Raw genomic sequence first — 27,534 nt, 5'->3', positions numbered from 1 at the left:
GCGCATCCCTGTCATCCCAGCGGCTCGGGAGGCTGAGGCAGGAGGATGGAGAGTTCAAAGCCAGCCTCAGCAACTCAGCGAGAACCTGTCTCTAAACACAAAAAAGGGCTGGGGATGTGGCTCAGTGGTCAAGTGCCCCTGGGTTCAACCCCCTGTACCAAAAAAAAACAAACAACCAGCGAGAACTTGCAGGAAGAGCCCCTAAGTGTCAGCCGTTCTTCTGGGCAGGCCGCGGAGAAAGGCGACCCATGCCCCTGGGGTCGCAGCTCATTATTTCCAACTTCCTAACCACAGCGACTGTCGTAGCTGTCATTGTCACACACTTCCTCTACGCCAGGAAGGGTGCCAAACAGTTTACTCGTAGTCTCTCATTTGCTCCTCCAAATCCAGCAAGGTCGATACTATGATTACCCTCATTTTGCAGAGATGAACAGTGTGATTCAGAGAGGCTCAGCAATTTGCCCAAAGTCACACAGCTCGTAAGCAGCATTGTCAAGATTCTAACCTGCGGCTGCGTGGCTCCACAGCCCGTGCCCTTGTACATCTCTGGACGGGAGCCCGATTCCATTCCTCCTAAGTAAAGGGAGAGACCGTGAAACCTGGAGGCTGCGTGTGCTCAGCTGGTTGTCGTTCTGCCTGGGATGGGCCACGTCTGAATGAGGTTAGCAGTCAGGCCTCTGCGGAGGCAGTTTTAGGAGAGAGATGAGAGTGATCTGAATTTGGCCCAGGGATGAGGCCACGTGGTCCTCAAAGGGACTTGAAAGGACTTCTTACAGATTTTCCTCCTCAGTCGTCTAAACATCTCCCACCACCGCCTCAGTCTTGGCGACTCTTAATTTGCTTTCACAGCTGAAGCAATAACTATAAGGGTCAGGAGGGCAAGCTTAAGGATATAGCGGATTCCAATCACTCATTCTACCACTTACTAGCTGTGTGATCTTAGGAAAAATACTTAACTTCTCTGAGCTGCAACAGCACCATCTACTAAACGGGGCAATAAGACCACCGAGCCTTCAGTCAGGCAGTGAGGTAATTCATTCCCTCGGGGCCTGTGGCATGTCTGGCTCCCGGCTGGGCTGCAGGACCGTTGCCTGGGGACTTGACCTCCCTAACCCCTGTGTCTCCGCCTGTCAGGGGAGGGGCAATGGCACTACTTCACAGCACTGCTGTGCCAAGTAACCGAGGCGACGCTGGAGTGCGCGGCAGATGCCAGTGTGCGTGACGATGAGGCTCAGGGCTCAGATGAAGCCAGCAGAGATGGGTTGTCAACCAGTGAGACTGTAAAAATTAAAAGCCTGTCCTTGGGAGACAGAGGCCTGGTTGTCAAAACAAGACCTAAGAAGTTTGCAGCCTCTTGGCCTCAGAGGGTGGCTTTCGGCCTTGGTCTGACCAGGTCGCGACCTCCCTCCGCCCTCCTCTCCGCTCCTGCAGCAGAGGCCTGGGGTGGAGGCTGAGCCTCCCCGAGCAGGACCCTGCCCTGCAAAATTGGAGGCAGTGGCAAGATCAGGTGTCAGGGAGTGTTCCTGGGCCCGAGGTGTGGTGTCCCAGAGACTGGTCCTCCCACAGGGACCCGAGTGACACACTGCCCTCAGGGCTCCAGGGCAGGGGCAGGCAGTCGAGGGCCCTGCTAAGCCCACGCGTCCCCACAGTCCAGCTGCTGGCCACTGGGCCCAGGTCCACAGGCAGGCGCTGCTGGAGAGCCGGAGGCTGAGGAGGAGACCGGAGTCCACCAGGAATTCTCTGAGAGGTTCTAGTGGCACTGTCCCTCCCGCCCTCAAGTCTGTCACTCACAAGGCGGGGCTACGCCAGGGTTGCTTCCTGGCTCAGTCAGAGACAGTGAAACAGGAGCCTTGGGAAGTTGGGCAGGCCGCAGCTCACCGAGGAGTGGAGGCCGTCACAAGTCAGGGCCGGCGTCCCTCCGGAGGTCACGAGGTCAGGGTCAGGGAGCCTGAACCCGGGTGGGCAGCGTGGGGTTGCAGTGACTCTGCAGATACCTGGCCTCATCTGGAGGGTCTTCTGGAAACAGGAGGTGAGCCTGACTTCAAGGGAGAGGTCGCCAGAGCCTAAGCCTAAGAATAGGGTGTTGGGGGGCTCGGGTGGGGGCAAATCCGAGCCACACAGGAAGCCCCCCAGGACAGGGGCACCTGACACTCCAGCATCCAGGACAGCGGCCGCCACAGAGCAGCCCCTCCTCCTCACCTCTGGGGGACACACACCAAGACCCCCGTGAATGCCTGGGACCCCAGAGAGTGCCGAACCCCATACACACACGCCTATGATAAGGTTGAGGTATAAAATCAGGCACAGTAAGAAATTGACCACGAGGGGCGGGGCTCAGGGGTAGAGCGCTCGCCTAGCATGCGTGAGGCCCTGGGTTCCACCTCAGCACTGCATAAAAATAAAATAAGGGTATTGTGTCCACCTACTACTAAAAAATGATTTTAAACAAAGAAATCAACTATGATAACTAATAATAAAAGGAGACAATTGTAACCATATACTCTAACAATTTGGGACCACAGTTAGGTTAAACACGGGTTACTTGAGCACAATCACTGTGATACCAGGCAGTCGATCTGATGACACAGAGGCTACTCAGGGACTAAAGGGCAGGTAGCATATAGAGCATGGATACGCTGCACAAAGGGAGGATACCCACCCCAGGCAGAGCAGAGCGCGACAGCACAGGATTTCATCACTCAAGGCAGAAAGAATGGCATGAGATTTCAAATGTAGGGATTGTGATCTTTGCAGATGGTGGTTGACTGCAGGTGACAAACTGGGAAAATGAATCCATGGATCAGGACCTCCAGTCTCTCTGCCAATTGTAACTGCTGAGTGGGGGCAGGGAGGGGAGGCCTACAATTTTGTGACCATCCCTACACCTGGTATGAAGGGCCTCTGAAGAGTCCAGTCTAGCATGTCCACCTCCATCTCTGCTGCCCACCAAGGCAGAAGCCCATTCTGCCTCATACATCAGGAAGGGGCCTTTGTGCTCCACCTGCAGCCTCCCCTGTGTCTTTCCCAAAGATGGTTCTAGCTCTAGGTTCCATCTGACCTGCCAGTCCCTGCTGACTGACAGTGGTCATGTTGGAAAGAATTGTGAAGCTTTGTCTAAACTCACTAAGGAAGAGTAGCTGTGATTGATTAGCAATGTCTGCCAAGAGTGCAGAAATGGAAAGTGAGTGTGTGTGTGTGTGTGTGTGTGATGCAAACTGCTGTCCACACTTCCGGGAACCTATCATTCTCTATTCACCAGAGCCAGGGGATGTCTTAGGCTGAGAGACATGGTCACAGCACAGATCCCAACAAATATTGAACAACGGGCTCTTGGGGCAGGGAGGCTGCTTTGTAGATCTGACCAACTTCCACCATATCCATTTGTCAGCTGCCAATGAAAAGTCACCAAGTTAGGGCGAGGTTAGCCCTCCCAGGACCGTCTGTGCTGGTCCCGAATGGTTCTAATTTTTCCCCAAGCTCTGCCAATGGCAGGCTGTTCTGGGAAGAGCACTAGACTAGGCTCAGGATCTCTTACCACCAGAAACTCCCAGCATCCTTTTCTGAGCCTCCATCGCCTCCCTACACAAGGGGGCTGGTCAGGGTAAGCAACCCCGGGAGGGGGTTCTTGGTCAGTCACCAAGCAGGGCTATCAGATGCGCTCCAGGAGCATCAGCTCCAGAAGGTCAGCCCTCCCTGGAGAGCCGGGGTCTTGGCTGGAGGGGATAAGAGAGAGGGCTCAGTTGGCCTTTGATGTCAGCCTCAAAGACCAGACACTGCGACAGAGTGCGCTGAGTTCCCTGAACAACCACCATGCCCACCACAGACAAATTTCTCTAGGTGGTTCTTGAAGACTTCAGGTTTTTCTTCTTGGCTGCTCTTTTTTATGGACTGGGGATTGAACCCAGGGGTGCTTACCCACTGAGCCACATCCCCAGCCCCGTTTTCTATTTTATTTAGAGACAGGATCTTTCTGAGTTGCTTAGGGCCTCACTGAGTTGCAGAGGCTGGCTTTGAACTCGCGATCCTCCTGCCTCAGCCTCCCAAGCGGGGATGACAGGCATGTGCCACCATGCCCAGCTCTCAGATGCTCTTTGAGGCAGCCTGTTTCTCGGATTTCTTCAGGCCTCTGGGGGCTGCGTCCTGGGAGGCTGCACTTCACCAAGCCAAGCTGTGCTTGTGCTGTGGTGGCATCGGACCCAGCTTTGAATACCAGCTACGGTGTCTGTGACCTCTGCCACCCCCACTGCACACCTCAAGCACTCTGAGCCTCAGCCTTTCCCATCTGCAGAGTGGGCATGACGATCATCGTGGCTACCACTGGACTGTTGGGCAGGCTGAGTGAAACCAGGCACGCACAGTACTTGGCACGGTGTCGGGCACAGAGTAAATGCTCAGTGCGGGAATCACCATTCATCTGGCAAGGTCTTGGGTGGAGGCAGAACAGGCAAAACGATCAAAGAATAGGATCCCAAAAGGTGGCAGAGCACAGGTGAGTCAGGCCTGAGGTCTCGACAGGGGCGTGGCAGGCGTGAGCAGAGTCCCAGCAGTCCAGGGCAGAGGCTTCTCATCCTGGGTGCTAGTGACATTTGGTGCCAGATGCATCTTTGTTGTAGGGGGCTCTGCACATCATCTGTTTAGCAGCAGCCCTGGCCTCTATCTGCTGGAGACTAGGGACAGCTTCCCCGTTGTGACCACTGAAAATGTCTACAGACATTGCCAGCTGTCCCCTGGGGCAACACTGCCCTCGTTTGAGAACCCCTCCCCTGGCAGGCAGAACGTGACCAGTACCGTCAGTTACCCAAGGTCCAAAGGAAGCCAGAGATGCAGAGCATCTGTCCTGGCAGAGATGGGTGGGCAGGCACGTGGCAGAGCCAAGTGGCAGGTGGTCAGATGGGGGAGGCCTGGCAGCAGGCGCCAGCCAGCAGGCACGGGTCAGGGCTCGGACCCCAGCTGCTGGGATCACCACGGTCAACCAGGGTCAGGACACAGCTCAAGTGACATGGAACCTGCAGCACCCGTGCCTCCTTCCACCCACTGCCCAAGACCAGAACTGGATCCGAGACGGAACTGGATCCGAGACGGCAGGGATGAGCAGGCCATGCCTTTCACCTTGGGGACCTTTCGATCTCCAGCCTGGAGAATACAGGCTGGAGCCAGGAGACACCAGGCTCAAATCTAGGCCCTACCACATGGAAACTAAGCCTGAAAAATATTAAGATTTTGAAAAACAGGTGCCGCCTCAGGTCACCGCCTCTGGTGGGTCGCTTCACCTTAAGGCTCTGGTCCTCATCTGTGAAGTGGGAACAACTGCACCAACCTCAGCAGATTGTTGCAAGGGCTAATGTCATAGCTGTGTCACTTAGCATCCTGCCTGCCACACAGCAGGCACGCAGCAGACGCTGCTTGTTGGGTGAATGAATGAATGAACGAACGAACGACTTCTCTTCCAGCAAGTCTTTCTCCCCAAATTCTCAGTCATTTCAATTCTCTTCTGTTGGAAATTCTCCTGCTTTCTCACATAGAAAACTTGACATCTCAGCAGGAGGAAATGAGTTCCTTGTCTCTGTATTACCGGAGTTTAGTTTTGAGCCTGGCAGGTGATGAACCAGGCCTGGTGGCTCAGGAGGCTGAGGCAGGAAGATCACAAGTTCAAAGCCAGCCTCAGCAACTGAGCAAGGCCCTAAGCAATTCAATGATACCCTGTGTCTAAATAAAAAATAAAAATGGGCTGAAGACGTAGCTCAGTGGTTAGGCACCCCTGGGAAGTTTCCCTCCTCAAGGGGTAATGGCTTTGCCTCGTTCAGTTTATGAAACCGTAGCCCAGCACAATGAGGGACACACAGTAGGCTTTCCTACCAGAGGTGGATGAATGAGTGAATGGAGACCAAAAAGTGGCTAAAACTTGCTTCTCAGGGCCCCTTCCTGCATGTCCGTGTCGGGGGAAAAGGCTGCCTTGCTGGAGGAGGTGGGTCAAGCCCTGGGGGAGATCAGCAGGAAGCTGAAGAGGCAGGGGACAGACCTGGGAAGGAAGGTCTCAGATAGAAGTCCCCATAGTGGGTGACTGCTGTGGACCTTCCCCAAGCATCCTGCTGCAGGTCACTTGACCCACCCTGGGGAGCTGGGACCATCTCCATAATCCTCCTGGTTGCAAGGAAAGGCTCTGCGTCCAGCATCATGTGCACAGTGGCATAGACACAGTGTCCTCTTTCCCTCAGGATGTGGTGCTGTGGGCGGCTGCTCGGCAGGATCCCCTCCACTGGCCTTGGGACACCATGTGCTTTGTTAGGAAGACCCCTGGAAGGGGCCTCGGGTCACCATCCCCGTCAGTGGTTGCTACCCCCTGGATTCCCCTTCCTAATCTGTATAATAAAGCCTTGGCGGTACCTTGGGATGACTCTGTCCTTTGGATACGCACCAAACAGCCATGTGACTGAGCCTGGCCACACGGCCTATCTGGGAGACCAACCAGCGAGAAGGAGGCACTGCTTGATTTTCCAAGGCCATGGGCTCCCCGGCCACCGCAGAGCTGCCAGGAGTGTTGCAGACGGCCCCAGATGAAGGATCAGCTCTGAAATCCAGGGGTCCCCTCTGCGGACCTGGTTGATGAGAGTTGGCAGGGCCAGGACAGTAGCTGGATTTCCCAAGGGCCTAATGACCTTCCAGAAGGATACATGGAAGGGAGACGATCTCATCCTGGTCAGGGGAAATCTCAGTGATGGAGAAATCCTTCTTTTTAACGCCCTCCACCCCTTGGGTCTCTTTCCCTTCCAACCACACAGTGTCAGACATAGGGACTTTTCTCTCTTCTGAAGAGACAGATGGGGACAGTGGCACCCTGGAAGAGTTTTGCAAAGTCAAATTCCCTTGCGTAAAACAAAGGAGCCATAGGAGATGAAAGGGTGGGGTCTGGAGGGAGGAGCAGAGCTGGGACTTGACGGGCATCCCAGGGAGAAGTGGGTCTGCAGGCGATTGGGGATGGGGTGGGTTGTGTTCTGAGTGACAGGCATGGAGAAAGGCACTGTGGCTGTGGGTTGAGGAACTAGCTCTTCCAGGTACTAAATGCTTGGCCACAGGGGAGTCGCTCAATTTTTCCTTGCCCCAGTTTCTTGATCTGCAATCTGGGGACAATAGAATTTGCTTCATAATGGAAAACACTCAGAACTGTACCTGGCACCTAGTAAAGACCTTAGAAGTACATGCAGTGCTGATGGTGGTGATAGAGAAACCCTAGAAGTCTCCAAACAACTGCCATCCCTCAGGGTGCTCTCAGGGGAACAGGCCAAGCGCCCATCCTGGATTAGGTCCCTGTGCAGTGGAGACACTCACCACAGGCGGGGCCCTGGCCCGGGTCACTGGGAACTTCCCCAGAACTTGCTGCGCTGGGAACCCAGGTCACGCCAGGCCTGGCGGGTGCAGAACATCTGCCCTCCATGTGGCTGAACCATCCAGAAATTGCCACAGGCTGAACTTTGTCACCAGCCTGCTTCTCATGCCGAGGACACATCCCCCAGGCGGGAGGCAGGGGTGGACTCTCCAGCTGGGCCGGCCCCTCTGGCAGACTGCACCCAGGGGGTGTTTTTTCAGATTCTGGGTGACATTCCCCTGCCCCTCAGCCTAATAGGTCCCAGATGCTCCCACTCCCCCTCCGTCCCACGCTGCTGCTGCTGCGTGTCTGGGCCTTCCTGGCTGGTCACTACACCTCTTGACATTTTTTTCTGTTTTGTTTTTAATTCAAAACATTTTGTCCGCCCTTCACATGAGGACTTGACAGAGGCCAGCGTGAGATGGGCCGCTTCCTCTGGATGGGGACCAGGGCTTAGAACCGGGCAGACTGAGGAGAGAAGGAAACCGGCCTCGGGCATCTGAGGAGCAAGGGGAAACACAGGGAGCCTTTATTGGCTGAGCATAAAAGCAGCACAGGAGCAGCAGCTGAGTCGAAGTGGCCAGGTCACTAGGGGCTGGGCAGAGGCACAGGCCAGCTGGAGACCAGGGCCCTGGCGCTCTGTGGCTCGCTTGCCCCAAGGCCGCCTATCCTAAGGCCTCAGTCCTCTGCCTTCCTTGCTCCGGGGCCCCCACTCCTTCACTCCCTCCTCAAAACACTCGAACTGGTCATTCTTGCCAGTAATGAGATGGGGCTGGGCGGCGGAGGGAGAGGGGACCCCAGGAGGAAGGGAAGAGAGGCGTGTGTGGAGAGCTGGCTGGAGGCCCAGAGGTGGGCGCTGGGAAAGCAGCAGGCGGCAGACCCAGGAGAGGTCAAGACGACTGACTCAGCGCCTCACAGAAATCAGGGCAGGCCTGATAGACATCAGCCGGGACCGAGTGAGAAGGACTGAGAGCAGCACTGCCCCTCCCTGCTGGTTTTCCACGAGCGGGGGACCCAGGAGCACGCTGCCAACCCTGATCTCTTCTGGTTGTTACGTTGACCTTTCTCAGGCGCCTTGGTGCCCACCGTCCCACACTGTGGAAAGCCACCTGGATGGTGAGCCCAAGCAGGTTCCAGGGAGCCCATTTTATGGGGCGGGAAACTGAGGCCTGGGGACCACCACCCAGAGTCCCGCGGAACTGAGCCTGGGCCCCAGACCTCCGCGTTTCTCAGCCAGAAATGAAAACGTGGAGATGAAATTAAGAGGGAGAAGATTGTATTGGTAAAACCGCATCAGGAAAACAAACTTCCTGAAGAATTCCTGGATGCCGCCTCCCGTGTCCCCTCCTGTCAACAGTGGCACTGACCGGCACTCTCTCTCTCTCTTTCAGGACCTCCTGTAAGTACACGGCAGCCAGCTCTCAGGCGTCTGAAAGGCTGTGTCATCTACCGGTAACAGGGTCCCGGGTGGGGCACAGACAGCTGTCTTCCAGGAGGCTCCTAGGCAGACAGCTTCTGCAAGGCCTTCCAGAACATTCACCCGGGGACAGAGGCCACTATTTTGCTCTCCACACACCTCTGTGCCCACGAAGGGCAAGGCAATGGCTGCTCCAGGGGCAAACCAGGCCCTAACTTCATGTTGAAAGTCTAGCTTGCCCCGTGTTAGACCAGCTCCTTTGTCCTTCAAAAAAGCAACAGGAGTCAAAAAAGCGGCAGGTACTAGAAAGAAGAAGGCGGTCACCTGCTCACTCTGCTCCTTGAAGAAAGCAGGTCGGGGAGTGGCTCTGGGACACTGGATGTCCACGCCTCTGGTAGGCAGCTCCATTCTGGCCAAGTCACTTGGGGCAGGCGGAGCTGGTGGCCGATTGAACGAGAGCAGCGTCGGGCGGTCAGCTGGGGAGACGACACGTAGGTTAGAAGCACCAGGCCACTCTTCTTCCAGGGCTCCACTCCCAGGGTGGGCAGCGGGGGATCTGGGTCATTTCCAAAGAACCCAAGAAGAGCCCAAGGAGACCGTCTCCCCGTCTCCCCGAGGTAATGGATCCAGGGAACAGGAGCATGTGTTTTTGAGGGACAGCATTTGATATCCCAACAAAAGACCCAGCGGGCGCTGGGGGAGGACTGAGGGCTGAGCTGAAGGGCCCCAGCCCTCCCATCAGACCTTCCTCAAGGTTACTGAAATCTACCCCCTCACCGCCCCTCGCCTGCAGAAATCACTTCCACAGTTGTTTACCCGTGAGAGCAGCCTGCCCGATTTTTAATGAGACCATGATTGATATAATATTCCATCTGTGCCCTGGAACGCCCTCAGACCCAGGCTGGGGATCCTGTCTGGTAGTCTCCCTGTCTGGCAGGTCACGCCGAGAGAGGAAAATCTAGTCATTCCTTGAAAGGAAGAGGGGCGATTTATCATGGCATGTTGGGAACGTCAGATTGAAATTCCTATCATCCGTCTTCTAAAATAAACTGCTGGAGCTGGAAGGTTGGGCTCCCTGTCCCCCTGTCATCTTATTGATAAAGCTGAAAAGTCCTCATTGCCCACCCCCACCCCACTCCCTGCTGGAGCTTCCTCCAGGACCAACATGCTGGGACACCCCGGGGACATCAGCTGAGTCCCTGCCCAGCTGGAGGAGCTTTTTCTCATTAGCGATTTAGCATTCTGAGAGTTCATGCCTGCCTGACCCGGAAGTTGATCCCAGCTAGAGTGGGCGCTGCCACTCTGGGGTCTGCGTTGAAGGAGCAAGTGAGGAGAAGGGATATGGGTCTCTGCCCACCTGCCCGCCAGCCAGGGAGTGAGGGGAAGGGCCAGGTAGCTCCTGCCTGGAAAAGGCGCCCTGAACCTTTGCTGGCTGCAACCACAAGGCAGGAGGAGGAAGGAGCAGGAAGCAGGCCAGGGCGGGATCACCTCCTCAACCCTGTTCTCTCCACTTCCTGCAGAAGAAGGACGCTAGTGGTCAGAGGCGAGGGCTAACCGGATGCCTGTCTGCTGCCCTCTGGGTGTATCTCGGGGGCTGGCTCTGTCCTCCAAAAGGAAGACCCAGCTTCTGGTGGACGCTAGGTCTACGCATAACCATGGCAGATGGGTTGATGCTGCAGCAGGAACCACTGAAGTCCCATCACTGCCCCACCCTCCTGCCCAGGCAGGCATGGCTAATCAATTCCATCAGTTATTCCCAATCCATCAGAGTCGGTGCTCCAGCTGACACCCGTCCGCCATCCCTAAGTTAGATCAGAAGATGTTCGTAATACTGGGAACTGCAAGCCTGAATCAGATGCCCAAGGGAAGTAGGGAGGAATATAGGGAAATACTGAATGTCAGCTCCAGGCAAGTCTGAGCATGACCCTTGCCAAAACTCAAGCTCTCGCTTATTACATGTGAAGTGCTCTTGGGTTTTTGTGCAGGCTGTGTGACCTAGGGATTAGGAGACGGACTCTGGAGTCAAACCACACATGCTTCAATCTTGTCCCTGCCACTCCTAACTATGACGTGGCAAGTTATTTAACCTCTCTGTGCCTCAGTTGCCTCATCTATAAAATGGGAATAGTGATGGTTTCCGGCTGTTGTGGGGGATACAGATGTATATGAACGTTACATATGTGTATATATTTTCTTCCACTTAGAATATGTTAATTCATTTTGTCCTAGAAACAGGGCTTTCTTAGATGAGTTCCCAAAAGGTCTTTAATTTGAAGGAGGAGATTGTTATTCTGTGAACTTTTACTAATTTATTATTTCGTTAATTTCTACCCTACCTCATTCTGAGGAGGGGATTTATAAGGTAGTCAAGCAAATGGAGAGCAAAGGCAGGAAAACTTGGCCTTGAGCTCCCTCGTGGTCAGAGAAAGAGCAAAGCAGAGTTGGGAGCAGACTCAGACTACAGTGAGGTAGGGCTGTACCTGTGGTTGGGGAAGCACAGCTTTCCTTGGTCCTGGGCCTGAGATAAGACCCTCCTGTATGTTCTCACGAGGGTCACACGACCTGGATGACCAGGCTTTACATACAAGGTGCGTGAATCAAGCATCCCTTCTGTTCCTGGGTAGACCCCCTGCGGGAGGCTGGAAACTCCCCCCAGGCTGATCCCTTCCCTGGGGCAGGAGAAGGTCACCACCCCACCTCCTGTCCCACTGGGTTGTGTTAGGGAACAGGCTGGTTGGAAGTTAAAGACATGGGCTCCTGGCTGACGGGTGTGAGGAGGGAGTCCCTGGACCTCTGCCCTCTTTGTTGGGGTCTGAGACAACTGGAGCCTGGGCTGCCCGGTTCATTCATTCACAAATGACCAGGAGCTCCGTCCTCTGCGGGCACATGCGTGAGAGAAACAGGAATGCCCCTCCCCCAATGCGGGGGCAAAATCACACAGAGCAGGGAGATGGAGATGAGTCCCGCCCCCATTACCCAACGTTCTCCTGGCTCTCTAGAGTCACTGCACCATTGCTGAGGGACAGGGGACAGAAGGGGACAACTTACGCCTGGTGCTGCCTGAGTTTGCCCCAGCAATTCCTCAGGGGATGGACTTGTCTCTCCCAGGGACACCCAGGACCCACTCCTGTCCTGCCTTAGGTTGATGGGAAGAGCAGCGTGTCTGGAAGGGGAGACACTGTACCCAGGGGAATTCAGCCCAGCTCCATGCCCCTCCCCATCCGCTCCCTTTCCTCCAACCACAGTGCTCCCTGCCAGGCCCAGCTCAGCGCTTCACACCCATTATCTCATTTAATCCTAAAAGACAGGGCATGAGCATTCTCCCATTTTTTCAAGGAAACAAAGATACAAAGAAACCAGACTGCTTGCTTTAATGTCACTCAACCAGTAAGTGGCAGAGCCAAGAGTTGAGCTCAGGTGGGCTGTTCCTTACCCATCTGTCCTGCATCCCAGACCCCAGCAAAATCAGGGCCAGGGGTCAGCTGCTGATGATCCCCGGGAGTCTCCCCTCCTGGCAAGGTGCTCCCTGGTGCTCAGGAGGCAGCCAGCAGGACAGCTTCTCGGCCACCCTCTTGGATCAGATCCATCTGGAAGGTGGCACCCCATGGGAAAAAGACAGACTGTCTTGGGATTCAACTGCTCTTGAACTGCTTCCCATGCACATTGCTATGACGATACCTACTGTAGTTGATGATGAGTTTCGCTGACTGTCCTCCTGTCTGTGAGATTTCCAATCCATTTTGTGGAAGTCTTCTGTGCCCACATTGTGCCAAGCAGAATGCTGAGGTTGTGAATAGTGGATTCCAGAAAGACAGAGCTGTGTCCGTGAACACAGGTTGCTGGAGCCTCGGAGGCCCCATGTGCCAAGGCCCAGCCTCCCGCTTCCGCCTCCCACCCGGCACTGATCTGCCATGGAGTGGGTGGTGTGACTCTGGTCAGGGCCACTGCTTCCCTCAGGGTCCTCTGGGGATGGTCCCCCTGTGCCTCCATGATCGCAAGCCATTGACTCAGAAGTGACAGGTCCTACGGGAGCTTCCCAGTGGGTGACAGGAGCCCCCCTGCATGGTGGGACAGGGAAGAGCGATCCCTGATGCCCATCCCCACCTTTTCCTGGGCCAAGGCCAGCACCCTGAGTGGTGAACAGAGGATCACCCTGAGCAAGCAGAAGGGCTCAGAGCGCCGGACTTGCTCGTGGGACCCACAGTCCTAATGGTCCTGGGTCCTGAGGAGGGACAGTCTTGTCTCCTTGTCCCCTGTTCTGTTCCCACCCCTGGGCCTGGCATCCCAGAGACCCTGGTCACCTGGTTTTTTGAAAGAATGAATGTGAGGACTGAAGGGAGGCCTGGTCATCAAGGAAATAAGAGGAAAGCTTGGAACCCAGGGGACAGCCCTGGTGGTGCTGCTGGCTGCCACCGGGCTATGGCCAGTTACTCCAACAGCTCGGCCCACATTGACTTCATTCTTCGCTCCTTTATTTCAGGGCCCCACCGGAAGACCCGGGCTCCCAGTAAGTAAATTTCGTCCCTTATTTTTATCTATTTATTGACTTTGCGGTGCTGGGGGTGGTTCACAGGCCCTTGTGCCCCACCACTGAGCCACACAGCCAGCCCTCTGCCTGCTCTTTCTCAGTCTGAGGGCTGGCTGGGCCAGGCCGCTGGTTCTCCTCTGGGTGTCTCTGAGTGAGAGGTCTCCCTGGAGTCTCTTATCTGCAGCCTGGGTGAAGACCACTGCCAGCCCCTCCACCTGGGAGCATCTGGAGCCTGCAGCTGCAGCTGGGGCTCCGGGTGTCCCTCCTGGGGCAGAGGGCAGGTGGATCGCGGCAGCAGACCCTTCCGAGGCTGGGACTCGTGTCTACGGAGGATCCTATCGCCTGGTGCACAGGACCCTCCTGCACACCAGCTGACATTCAAGCCACTGGTCCCCTCCTCCCTCCATGCCTCCGGTAAAAGAGTGAACTCAAAAACTTGGTTTTCTCCTCGTTATTCTTTCTGAATTCTAGAGAGGCTGTGCCAAGGAATCATGGGAACTTTGAGACAAGAGTAGAAATAATACCAATGGCCACCTCCTATTGAAGCTTTAATAGGTGCCCACTCTGCTAATTGTTCTTCAGACTTGACTTGTTCAACACGCAGCGCAATGGTTATTTTCATGCCCAATTAAGAGATGAGGAAACTGAGACTCAGAGGTAAAATATGTTGTCCAACTAGCCACACATCAATGGTAGCCTGGTTGAGGCCCACACTATCACATCCCATTCCATACCACTGCTCCCTGTGGTCCAAGCTTAACATTTGAGAACCACCCTTAGTGTCTTCTAGAACATGGCTGTGGAGTCAGGCCGGGATAAATGAGATAAGTCCTGGGAATGGATACCATGGGCCCTTGGGTGGGGCACAGCTCAGACAAGATGCTGTAGCCAACCAGAGAGCTGAGGTGGGGCGTGGAGCGGGAGCTGGGGCAGCACCTGTCTGCCCTGTCCCTCTTTGCCAAGGCCACATCCACTGGATCCCACACCGGTCTGTGTGTCCCTCCTACTCCCCATTAGACATAAATCATACTTTGACCATTTGACTAATCCAACGGCTTCTAGAATTCATGCCCAGCAGAGGCTTTCTTAATGAATTGCATGTGGGAGAATGTTCAGCCCTGAAAACGGAAACTCTCCCAGTACGAGTGCGCGGCGGAGCAGCAGAGCGCGGTGAATGAGTCCTGTGAAATCCAAGGAGGGGAAAGTCAGATGACCGAGGGGAACGTGGGCAGACTTTGGTTTCTTATTTTTCTTACAAAGTCCACCTTTAAAAAACATTTAGAGGGCAATCCACAGAGCGGGGACTGCTGTACAGTTTCCAGTCTCTGGCCATTCCACGCCGGTCCCTAACCTGAGCATTTTATGGCCGGGACTGCAAAGAACATTAGTTTTAAAAAAGAAATGAAAAAAAAAAAAAAAGAATCCAAACACACATCCTGAAATATCATTCTAAAGCCCCAGAGTGAGTGGACCATGGGGATGTCACAGCCAACCACCAGCCCTGGCCTGGCGTCTCAGCTGGATAAACAAATTTCAAATCCGTGGGTCCTGGCCCTGGCTACGCTTCCACGTGAAGGGACCTAGGAGTGGATGCTGATGATTGCTGATGCTGGCCCCATTGTGGAACGCAAACGGCCGTGCTGGGCTTCAACACTAACCAAGTGCCAGGCGCCAGGCGGAAGCTTCTTAGAGACATTGTCTCTGGGATCCTCCCAGCAACCCACGAGAGACAGACTCTTGTTATCCCCATTTAACCAACCAATGCCACGGAAGGTCAAGGAAACAGTTAGTGCTCATAACACGCACCGCTACCTTGCCATTTTTGAGCAAAGTTAGAACACCGTGGGTCTGGACGACATAGTGTTACCAAGAGCCTGATTCCAGAGCCGACTGCTGTTCTCCTGTGTGTCCCACATATGCCTCGGGATGCCAAGGGTCCCTGTGGGCATTTTGCCTCCGTGGGGTCAGCCAATGCACCATCCCCCCAGCAAACACCTGCACATTCCAGAGCGATATGAGAACACAGTTCTCTCCCGCCCAGCCGGCCAGATAAACAGTGATCCTATTTTCTGCACCCCATCACCTTCCCTCCTTCCAGGCCCCACCCTAGATTTTACGATATCTGCGTGCATATGATGGCAAAAAAATATTTTCTACCAAAAGGGAGAGAAACAAAACAGATTTCCAGAGCAATAAGATGTAACCCCTGGCTAGGAAGCAAAGCAGCTCCCTCGGAGCATCTGAGACTCGTGATGCGGCTGAATTCATGCAGTCTTTTCTGCCCGGGCTGGCGATGGCTGTGGGGAGGCAGGACTCCATCCGTCGACTCCACTGGCAGAGAGATTGGAGGAGCGGGGAGCACAGGCGCCGCTCCCCAACATTGGCAGACAGACCGAGGGAAGCGATTCACCCATCTGTCACACAGGAGCCGCCCGTCACCTTGCTGTGTACATTGAAGCTAAGGGTGAAGAAGAGGCCCACTCTGGCCGCCGCTGGATGGGTCTCGCTCAACAGCAGAAGTCTAAGGGAGGAAGGACCTTGGGAGCAAGCAGGGAACCTGAGGCCTGGGCAGGGCCCAGATCCCGGCGACTCTCATTCACGCCGTGCCTGCGTGTGGGTGGCAGGGGTCCACCTGGGAAGCTCAGCCGCATGCCACTCATGCCACTGGCATCATGCCAGACGTCACCATGGCTGCTCATGCAGCCCATGCAGGCTGGCTGTGCCCCAAACGAGGTGCACAGCTAGCCGTGGGTCACACTGGTGGGTTCCAGCCACAACTGATTATTCATGCCTCCTTCATTAGGGGGACAAAGGTGCCATTGGGATGCCTGGACGTGTGGTGAGTCGGCCCATTTATACCTGCTGGGGGGGCCATTGCTTGCTTCTCCATGCTGGCCTGTCCCCCAAACCTTGGCAGGGTGCTACCACCCCAGCCCCAGAGGAACGGGCAGCTTCAGGGAGGGACAGGAAAGAGAAGGGAAGAAATTTTATTCTGGTCTTCGAACCTCACAATAGGGTTCACCCGTCCTCCACAGTTTCTGTAGTTAACCCTGGTCCAAAACTACGGCTATGTATAATAAGCCAGGCATGACAGCACACGCCTGCCATGCCAACAACTCGGCAGGCGGAGGCAGGAGGATTGCAAGTTTGAGGCCAGCCTGGGTGACTTAGAGAAGCCTTGTCTCAAAATAAAAAATAAAAAGGACCCAGCCTGGTGATACACGCCTGTAATCCCAGCAGCTCGGGAGGCTGAGGCAGGAGGATCTTGAGTTCAAAGCCAGCCTTGGCAAAAGCAAGTGCTAAGTAACTCAGTGAGACCCTGTCTCTAAATAAAACACAAAATAGGGCTGGGGTTGTGACTCAGTGGTCGAGTACCCCTGAGTTCAATCCCTAGTACCCAAAAATTAATAATAATAAAATAAAATAAAAAGGACTGAGGAATGTAGCTCTGTGGTAAAGCAAATCTGGGTTCAATCCCCAGTACTAAAATAATAATAAGGTATTTTGAGAGACCACATTTGCATAACTTTTTAAAAAAATGTTGTTGTAATTATTCTATTTTATTACAGTTTTTGTTGATATCTAACTGTGCCTACTTCATAAATCAAACTTGATCATAGGTATATATGTATGTATGTATCCAAAAAAAACACAGTACATACAGGGACCATTACAATCTAAAGTTTCTGGTGTCCACTGGGGGTCTTGGAAGATGACCCCTGTGGATAAACTGGGACCACTGTACCCCATTAAAAAAAAAACTGCCACAGCAAGAGAAAAAAAAAAATCCCCAAAAGTTGCACCAACAAAGCTCTTTGTGGATCTCCTCCTGGGTGACAGGGTGAGGCTGAGCCTCTACATTGGGAGGATTCCACTCCCCTCCTCGAGGACGGCAGCTCACCCTCAGATTTACAGCTGTTCCTGCCTCCAACCCCCAGGAGGACCAAAGTTTCCAGAAGTTTCTTGGGTAGAGGGAGACTTGCTAAAAGATGTCGAAGACAGGGCCTGCTTCCAGGCGGTGCCTCCAGAGCCTCACTAGGAGGCTGGGCGTGGAAATATTTAACGTCTCCTGCTGAAAAATGAAGACAGAGACAGGAGATGAGGACGGAGTAAAGGGAGAGGGTTTCCCAAATGGAAAAGCTGGCAGCAGGCTCTGAGTCCTGGCACCAGATGCTGGTCTTCAGAGGGCAGGAAAGGCCGAAGCCTGGGAAGTGATGGCCCTGCACCAGCCTCCGGGCCGCACAGCCTGGTCTAGGACACGGCCAAGGCTACTCCCGCATCTGATTCCTAACTCCCCAGCAGCCCCGCCTCAGCCTCCAGCCTGGCTCCCCAGACGCTTCCCCTCCACCACCCCTATGTCCTTCCTGGCTTTGCCTCTGAACCTCGCCTCCTGGGCTGGGATTGCCTTGGGCATGGCTCTGGCATCCTTGTGTGCATTTGCATGCCTGGTGTGAGCATGGGGGACAAGGCCAGCGCTGACTCCATGCTGGGCCTTGTGCCAGGGCTTCACACGCATTATTACCTCATTCAGTCCTCACAAGAACTGCATGAGGCGGCCATCACTGCCATCCCCGTTTTTCAGATGAGAAAACAGAGGCCTAGAAGTTAAATGTCTTTCTCAAGATCACACAGTCAGGAAGTGGCTGAGGAGGGACTTGAACCTGGACAGTCACACTCCAGACTCTTGACCCTGGCAATGCACCCACAGTGCCACAGGTCTAAGGAGGGTCTGGTCCTGGGGCTGAAGCCGCCAGGGCCTGAGACAGTCCAGGGTTCAGGGCAAGTATTCCATGCCGCCAGGCTGTGAGTTCCCCGGGCCCGACCCAGCCTGTCTGTCAAGGAATGGGAGTTGGCAGCCCTGGGCCACCTCGAAGCTCTCCCACTATCCCAGACTAGAACACTGTCGTCTCCGCCTGGCCCCGGCACTCTGCGTCCCTTCTCTAACTGCTAAACCCTGAGTCCACCCAAGCAGTCTCTGGGTCCTGAACTGAGCAGGGAAACTGTCCTGCAGCCTCTGTCCTGGTCTTGTTGTTGGGGGCCACACCCCGTGTGTAGGGGTTGCCTGCAGGGAGGGCTGCAAAATACACAGTGGCACCTCCTGCCTCTGCCTCTGCCTTCCTGCATTCCTCCTTGGGCCCTGATGCCATCTGCCTGCCCGCCCGCAGGAAGTGCCCCTCTGAGTTTATCCTGACCCACAGCAGTGGGGAGAGGTGGGACCACAGGAGGCCTCCCACTTCCTTCTGGGCAAGGCTACTTTCATGACACTTTGGGACATCACGCTGCCTGTGCTATTTTAAATGTGACCATGGGCCCATTTGGCAGCCCACTAGGGGTCCTGGCATGAGCCTCCTGATGACAGCTTGTGAAATTCCCGCTTCATTACCAGGCTTCACCAGAGGGGGCACCATTGGCTTGTCGGGAGCAGTGCGGATCTGGGCTAGCCATCCTCTGGTCACTGTGTTATAGGGGACCCTTGGCCGACCCCCCAGCTTTCTCTGCATGCTGACCCACCCAGACTTGCAGCTATGTGTGTCCACTGATGTCCCTCTGCCTCCTTCTTCCACCTGGCCTGGCCAATCCTAATGGTTCTGGGTTTGTCTAGCCTGGCAGAGCTTGGTACCTGGTCACCAGGGCCTTCAAAGCTCCTGAAGCCCACCACAGCACATCCTTGGGAAACCGCCCCACCTCCACCTCCCAGTGACTCGGCCAGCTGGGTCATGGCTGCTTGGCAGACCTACTGACCTGCACTGGGTCTTGTGTTCTCTCTCTCTCACACACTCACGCACCCACACTCACACTCGCAAACACACACTCGCGCACACACACACTCACGCACATGCATGCTCACACACACTCATGCATGCTCACACACACTCATGCACACTCCGGACACACACACATGCACACGCGCGCGCGAACACTCACACATGCACGTCCTTGGAGAGGACCTCCTGCCGCCCCAGCCGCTGTTCACCGCGGTCATCTGGAGCGGCCAGCCGGGCCTGGAGCAGGGGTGAGGCTGTGTGCTTCCACAAGCGTGGCTTCTTGGTCGGGGACGTGTCGAGTGTCAGCATCTGTGTTTTGCTGTTTCTTATTTCTCGGCGATCTTGTTTGTTGGCTGTGCCATGATGGGCGTTCCTGCCTGTCTCTCACCTTCTTTCTCTCTCTCCTGCCCCTCATCCCTGTGCCGTGTCACCTGTGGCTGCCCAGGGAGCAAAGGGCCAACCAGGCGAGAAGGTGAGTCCACACCTGCCCCGTCCGCCTACCGGGCCGCGGGTTCCGGCAGACTCTTGGTGGTAGGGAAGGGTCCCCCGACAGCGCCCCCTCCTAGCCTCCCTGCCATACTCCCCCGCAGAGCGTGTGGCAGGCCTTTCCTGGTCGCCAGCTTCCTAACAGCTTCCGTGCCCTCAAGCCTGAGTCTTGGGGTTCCCGGGCCACCACCCCAGCCCTCCTGGTGAACCGCGTCTCCCTGCCCTGTCATTGTGACTTCAGGGGGCCTGGTGGCTCTGAGTCCCTGCCAGGCTGTCACCTTTCGTCAAGGCAAGGAGGCCGGCTCATCGCTGTCATGTGACTGGAAATGCCCCTGGGGTCCCTGGGGATCTAGAGAGGAGCCCCTAGGGAGCCAGAGCCCAGGAACCCGGCCCTGGTGCACCCTTGAGAAACTTCAGGACACACCCTGTCCAACCAGCTCATTTGACAAAGAAGGGCTGGGGCTGCCCCAGGTCCCACAGCCATAGTGACCAGCAGGGTCTAGAAGCCAAACCTCCTGGGGCCAAGTTCTGCCCTTCCTGACTACACGGGAGGTATTTCCTCAGTCAAGCCTCCTAGCTCCAAAATAACAACGATGGCAATAATAATAACAACAGCTACCGTGTGTGAAGCACGCCGAGTCAGGACCCACTTTAAGTGTCTGTGTCACTGACACAACCCCACGTATCTGAAAACAGAGAGACCAAGTCACATGCCTGAGATCACACAGCTAGAAAGAGTCAGAGCTGGAGAGGATCCCAGCGTGCCCCTGACCACCAGGCTCTGCTGTCCTCCAGACGCACACATGGAGACTGTGGTCCCGCCTGGCAGGGGGACCACAGCCAGGAGAAAGGCACAGGCCCTTTGTGAACCAGGCGTTGTTTTAAGCACTCTGCTGCTTCGTGCGTGAAGTGTCCACGTCCGCTCTACGGGACAGGCGCACTCACTCCTGCTGTAGGCCAGCCCGCCCCAGGTCACCCCGCTGGGGAGAAGCAGAGCTGGCCTTCAAACCCAAGCACTCTGCTCTTAACCACCATGCTACGCTGCCCGGTGTGATCTCCCTCGCTGCGCAGGAGGCAGGACACTGTTCCAAATGCCTTCCTCCCGTCCCCTGGGCTGCCTGGCGCTCAGCACTGCCCTTCCCGTGCAGCCTATGGGCTCTGGTTTCTGCACCTTGCCCGGCACAGCAAGACCTTGAACTCAGGCTCTGGGCGTTGTCACTCCCCTTCCCTCTTCCTGGAGGGTCGGGGCTTCCTGCCTCCTCCCAGCCGGGCATGGTCTCGGCCTCCTTGCCAGAGCTGCCCCTGGCCTCTCCATGCCTGCTCCCTCCTCTGCCTCACGCACATGCACACACACACACGTGGGTTCACAGCTTGGCGCTCTGAACCCAGCACCTGCCATTTCGCAGGGCTGAATTCTGTGCCCCAGCCTCAGCCCCCATGGCGTTCTCAAACCAGGCCTAGAGGGTTCAAGCCCCTCCACCTTTCAGTCTGGGGGCTGCTGGGCGCAGGTTGTTAGTGAGCGTCGCCTGTTCTCGCAGACCACTCTCAGGGCAGGGCTCTGTCCACCCACGGGCAAGGTCTGCCACCAGACAGGTATTTAGGGGTGGACAGGGAGGAAGACCTGGGGGCTGTGACATGTGGCGAGGCCTGGGGCCTGGATGGCCATGGCTGACCTGCCCCTTCCCTGTGTCCCTCTTGCTGGCCATGCCCTTCCCCCTTTCCTCTGCACCCCACACCTCGCCCACGTCTCTCCTCATCTCTGCTGCTTCCTGCGGCTGTTCTCAACCCATCCTGAACCTTCCATTCACTCCCTTCATGCCCCCCATTCCCTTGTCCTCTGTGCTCTGGCCTCCCCCATTTCCTTGTCCTCTGTGCTCTGGCCTCTCCCATTCCCTTGTCCTCTGTGCTCTGGCCTCCCCCATTCCCTTGTCCTCTGTGCTCTGGCCTCCCACCCCCCACCTGCCAGCGCCTCTCTTTTGTCTCCTTCGCCCCACTCCTCTCCGCCCCATCCCACGCTCCTCTCCCCTCTTCCTTCCCCACAGGGTGCCCCTGGAGATGCCGGGATGTCCATCATCGGTCCCCGTGGCCCCCCTGTAAGTTGCTGCTCTTTGGGGAGGCGTGGGGGATGGGAGAGTTGGTGGAAAGGGCCTCGAGGGGACCAGGGGAGGGTGAGGCTTGGCCGGGTCCCTGGGTGTGGCAGCCGCATGTGAGCGGTCAGTGCTGCCGGCCTCGGGCTGCTGTGGACATGAGGGAAAGCGGCCTGACTAAATATACCTCCGTCGCAGCCCAGGGAGGCTTGGAGTCCGCTCCCAGCCACAAACCCGCAGCTCGGGCGGCCCTGCCGTTCCAAGCCACCCGCTGGGTGGGTGCGCCAGCTCTCCCGGGAGCAAGACCGCCGGGTCCCCAGAAGCCAAGTCCGAGGTCCTCCTGGCCTTGGAGGAGCCTCGCCCACCGTCTGCCCTCCTTCTGGGGCAGCGCTGGCTCCTGCGTCTTCATCAGCAGGGACTCTGCAGAGCTTGGGAAAATCAGTGTGGCGTTCCCTGGGACGCGCTTCCTTGGGGACCAGGGGGACGTGGGCGAGGGAGCCTGCAGAGCGTGGCCTGGGAAGGAGGGCGGCTGCCGTTCCCACAGTGCCACCCAGGGGCTTCCAGAAAAGCACCAAGTGTCATGGGGTTGCATTCGTGGGACCCCAGACGTGGTCCAGCACGGTCCTCTCCGAAGGGGAAACTGAGGAGAAAGGGCTTGGGGCCCAGGCATTCAGGTGGCAGCAGGTGGCTCCATGTCACACTGCTGTCTTCCTGAGCTCCCGTGCACAGAGAGGGTCAGGACCCACCAGAGGAGGGTGAAGCCCAGCCGGCCCGCAGTCCTGCCCTCGACGAAGACAGCCAGGGCAGAGCGGGTGCCTCTCCTACCACGGGCAAGGGAGAAGGGTCAGGAAACACAGCACCCAGATATACCCAAGGCAGGAGGCTACCCAGAGCTGGGCCGAGAGGCCGAGCCAGTCAGACGGCTTGGAGATCCCAGAGGGCAAGAGCAGGGGCAGAGGGGGAGCAGGGCCTGGGCTGGAGGCAGCCTTTGGATGACCTGGATGAGGACCCTTGTCCTCAACTAGCTTTCTTCTGGACTCCGCCCACACAGTAATGGTGGGGAGTGACACTAGTCTGTGGCAGTGAGTATCTCGAGACTGTCACACGTATGACCTCACTTAATTCTCACACAAGAACCTCACCAGGCATGGTGACGATGCCTGTAACCCCAGCATCTTGGGAGGCTGAGGCAGGAGGATTGAGAGTTCAAAGCAGCCTCAGCAACTTAGCGAGGCCCTAAGCTCAGTGAGACGCTGTCTCTAAGTAAAATACAAAATAGGGCTGGGGGTGTGGCTCGGTGGTGGAGTTCAATCCCCAGTACCAAAAAAAAAGAACCTCAAGAGGTAAGAACTGTTCTTACCTCCACTTTTCAGATGAGAAAACCAGGGCACAGAGAGGCACAGCTAGACAGCGGCCACCCTGGGCGTGATCAGCCAGCCATGGTGGTGTGATTCCTGAGTGTGAGCGCTACACCTGCTGTTGCAATGACCTGGCCGACTGCTGTGTCACTGTCACTCCTGGGTTCACATGGCTGCTGCTCTGATGTGCCTCCTCACGTCCTGGGAGAGTCCCAGCACAGGTGCCCTGAGCCCAGGCGTGTGACGGGAAGGTCCTAAGAAAGAAGACGGTCCCGGGTCTGGCGTGGAGGATGGATCCTGGGGTGGGCCTGATAGTGGGACAGAGGAGGAACACAGGACAGGCCCACCCTGAGGCCACCGCTGCTGCCTGCTCCTGCTAAGACCACAGGCGTTCTGCTGCGTGGCTCAGGTGGGGGTCCTCTGCCGTCCGCTCAGCAAACCCTGAGGGGCTACCTCAGGTCCGTGTGAGGCTGCCCTCTGCAGCGTGTGCTCAGGCCCCGCAGGCGGGAGGCCAGGCGGGAATAGACGACCACGATGGCTTTGAATCCGGCCGGGAGAAGCACCTTCTGCAGTGACAGAGGTCACGTCCCTCTCCTGGCACCGGTCACTTCCTGGGCCTCCTTAGTCCTCTGGCGCAGGCAGCCTCATCAGCCCATTTTCCAGAAGGAGACCAGACTCGCCCAGGCACACCCAGGCCGCGAGCGCTGGGGCCGGGGTTTGGCCAGGCCGGCCTCCCTCCTAGGAGGCGCCAACATACACACAGGGCCTTCACCTGCAGGACAAAACCCTCGGCCCTGCGCGTGCCCGAGTTCCTGCTAGGAAAGGCTTTCTGGCCCCAGGAGTCCTGACCAAGCCCAGGGTCTTTCAACATTGGCCTGTCTGGTGACCGTCACCGGGGTGCCTGGGCCACCCTGGCAGAGTCCTCACCGGGCTGCAGGGACCATACTCTCAGCGCCTCCTGCTGCCCTGGGCTGGGGAGAGCGGAGGAGGGGGAGAGAGAGGGTCCTCGCCTTGTCAGGACGGAGGTCGAGGGCAAATCCGAGGCAGCAGCTGGGGGTGATGGAAACACGTGGCCTTCCACTCAGCCAGGAAGGGCCCAGGACATCACTGCTAATCAAAAGCACTCTTGCCACTCCCAGGGCACCTGCCCCCTCCCCTGGAGCTTGATGAGTGGTCTGAGCAAAGGGGGAATCCATGGAAGGATTGTTCACGTTCCGGTCAGGCCAGCGCCAGAGCAGTGTCTGGGCGCGAGGGCGCCTGAGAGCCTGTTCCGCAGCAGGGCCGGGCAGATCACCTGCCAGGTCAGGGGATACCCCCGTCTCACAGGGCTCCCGAGCCCCCCAGCTGCTCCTCCTGGAGGCCTCGGAGCCTAGGGTGACCTAAGCTTCTCACTCCCTTCCCCAGGGAGCTGCCCCTGGCCAGGAAGACAAGCCTGCTGAGCATCCCCGTTAGGAACCCAGGTGCCAGGTAGACAGTGGGACCCTGCCCGCAGCCCACCTGTCCCTCCAGGCCCTTGGAGAGCCCAGCACTCCCATCAACCATTGCAGTTCAGACAGGAAGTGCTCAGGGAAGAGTCAGGGAGCTGTGGGGACATGGAGGGGGCACTGGACCTGGGCTGAGTGAGGCAAGAAAGGCTTCAGGGAGGACGGGGTAACTAATCTGCTGGAGGACTTGCAGAGGTTACCCAGGTACTGCGCTCGCGGCCTGGGAGGAGTGCTCAGCCCTGAACCTGGAGAAGAACCTAGAACCTGAGGAGAGGAAAGCCTTTCTGGAGGAGAGCCGGGGCACGCTGGTGAGAGGCCAGGTGGCGAGGCCAGTGGGCCTGGTTGCAGGGAGTCCAACACCAGGTTCGGGAGCCAGAGCTGCACCCGAGGGCAGTGGAAAGGCAGTGGGGAGCCCTCGGCTTGGGTGACGCCGACGAGGGACACCATCTGATGTGCGGTCAGGATAGCCGACTCCTCCCGGCTCCTGAGGGAGCTGCTCAGAGGAGGCTGCATGTGGAGACTGGAAGGTGCCACAGTCCCCAAGGTCTGAGCTGGAGCCGAGTCGGTGGCCCTGGCCGGGGTGGACCTAGGGACATTTTGGAGGTGGAGTCAATGAATTTTGTGATGGCAGAGCGGGCTTGAGGGAGAAGGAGGCACACAGGATGCACTTGCGCCATGGGGATGAGTTTCCCTGGAGCAGGAAGCACCAAGGTGTCCTCAGGACGTGGGGGAGGGAACCGGGCACGGGCTGCTGGAGACTCGGGGTGCAGGGTGCTGTTCTGGAGCCCCGGTGGCTCTCAGCCCTCCATCTGTCCCTCCTCCCAGTGGGGTCTGGCGACCTCACATCGATAGCTCAAAACTGGCCACCGTGGGAGGAATCTCACCACAGGCATCGGCCGTGGGGTGCAAGCAGGGTGCTCCTCTCCTGCCCCCTGAGCCCCAACCACAAGGTGGGGTTGGTCGGCTCTGACGTGGAGGCAGGACCCAGGCAGATACAGGACTGACCCTCTTTGGGGCATCAAATAGGAGAAGGAAGGAGACTTCCACGTAGGCTCTTGCCAGGCAGAACTTCCCGCTATGTTACTCTGCCCCACAAAGAAAGACCAGGAGCATTAGCATTAGGGAAGGGGTTCACTTTCAGAAGGTGAGGGCCCCTGGGCTCCCTGTCTGTCCTGGCCTTGAATCAGGGGAGGAGATTGCAGAGACCTATCGTTCTTGGATGGAAGGGATAACGCTAATGCACAAATTCATCTGCAAGCAGATCTGTTATCTCACCCTTTAAGGCGCTCCTCGTCCCAGTGAACATTGTACGAGGCTGGGCTTCCAGTGAAACATTGAACTTCATTCAGAAAAAAAAATTAAGCTTGCAAGAATGTCAGGAAAATTCTGGGAAGTGGGGAAAGGGGGTGGAGAAGGAGGGGACTCATTGTTCTACTAGATATCAAAATGTATCATAAAAGCAGAATGATCGAAACAAATGGGTAGGACAGAAAGAGGAGACCAGACATAGAGGGGAATGCATCTGGGATTTGGTACATGATAGGGCTTCGTTTCAGAGTAGCAAGAGAAAGGAGGCATTCAGGAAGTGGGGCTGGGGCCATTGGCAGGTAAACTGAAGAAGTTCTGCTTTTAAATAGATGAATCTCTACCCCACTCCTTATATCAGGAGAAATGATATGATGAATAAAGTACTTAGATGTAAAACATAAACCACAACTTATGAGGACAAAGCATGAATGAATGTTTTATGACTCTTTAGAAACATAACATTAAACCCAAAGTTACGGGCAAACATTAGTAATTTAGAATGTGGAGGAAAATATGCCATAAACAAAGTCCAATATAAAGGAGAGTTAGAAAGTATTTGCAACACATCCGACTATTAAAGAGTTATTATTCTCAGCCAGGCATGGTGGTGCACGCCTGTAATCCCAGCAGTTGGGGAGGCTGAGGCAGGAGCATCTCAAGTTTCAAGGCCAGCCTCAGAAATTTAGCAAGCAACTTAGTGAGATTCTGTCTCAAAGTTAAAAATAAAGTACTGGAGATGTGTCTCAGTGGGTAAGCATCCCTGGGTTCAATCCCCAGTACTGGGGAAAAAAAAAAAAAGAGTTAATATCTTGACAAAGAGATAAAAGGTAAACAACCCAGTAGAAAATACTATTAAAATTTGGGTGCGCTGGCCTGTGCCTGTCGCCCCAGCTACTGGAGAGGCTGAGGCAGGAGGAAGATGGCTTGAGAAGGAGTTCAAGGCCAGCCTGAGTAACATAGTGAGATCCTATCTAAAACTTTATATATATGTGAAGAATACAAACAGGCAGCTCACTGACCTGAAATAGGACTGGCCAACGAACACTGGAAGAGATGCCTGGCACGGTGGCACCCACTTGGGAGGCTGAGGCAGGAGGATGCCAAATTCAAGTCCACCTGGGTAACTTAGTGAGACCCTGTCTCAAAATTAAAAAGAGAGAGAGAGAAAGGAGGGGACGCTCAGTGTAGAGAGGTTGCCCACTATCTGCAAGCCTGGGTTCAGTCCTCAGTACCAAAAATAGAAAAAAAGGGGAAAAAATTGGAAGAAATGTCTCAGCTTAGTATATAATTGAGAAGATATAAATTAAAACTCAGTTCCAAGTCTCCTTAAGTGCCTTCCCCAGGCCCAACATCTCCGGGAAGTAGAGTCCCAGTTTCCATTTGGTCATTCTTACCAAAATCCCTGAAAAAGGCCTGGTTGGCCCTGGGCTTGGCCCTGAGCTGGAAAGCTGTGTCCTGCTCGCAGGGCCAGCTCTGTCATTAGGAAACCGTGTGATTATCCCTACCACGTAAACATTATCCAGGATGAGCCTGAAGACGTTTCTTGGAATCCTCTCCTCCTGACCTTTTCTTCAGGCCTCTCTCGGCCTTCAGAATAGTTTACAGAGTTTACGCTGCGAGGCTTCGGAGATTACATTGCTTGGTTTCCGGGGTTTCTCCTCAGGGCTATTCTTAGCATCATTTATCCTTGAGAAGAGAGAAACCGAGGGCCCTTCTGACATCTGAGTGGCATCTCCTC

The 27,534-nt window shown here is 55.9% G+C and overlaps 1 protein-coding gene across 1 annotated transcript in view; it reads left to right on the top strand.

Moving 5' to 3' along the window:
• The window catches only part of COL13A1 (collagen type XIII alpha 1 chain), a 141,825-nt gene that overhangs the window by 49,836 nt on the left and 64,455 nt on the right, over positions 1–27,534 (top strand). Inside the window, exons 3-7 of the mRNA XM_079135786.1 lie at positions 8,755–8,762; positions 13,261–13,287; positions 16,112–16,147; positions 19,519–19,545; positions 21,602–21,652. Of these exons, the coding sequence (XP_078991912.1) occupies positions 8,755–8,762; positions 13,261–13,287; positions 16,112–16,147; positions 19,519–19,545; positions 21,602–21,652 (149 nt within the window). The remainder of the gene's footprint in view (positions 1–8,754; positions 8,763–13,260; positions 13,288–16,111; positions 16,148–19,518; positions 19,546–21,601; positions 21,653–27,534) is intronic.

The sequence above is a fragment of the Sciurus vulgaris genome, assembly GCF_902686455.1.
Source record: "Sciurus vulgaris genome assembly, chromosome: 4".
Lineage (NCBI taxonomy): Eukaryota > Metazoa > Chordata > Mammalia > Rodentia > Sciuridae > Sciurus > Sciurus vulgaris.
The sequence above is the reverse complement of the archived record's forward strand: the minus strand, read 5'-3'. Positions and strand labels throughout refer to the sequence as shown.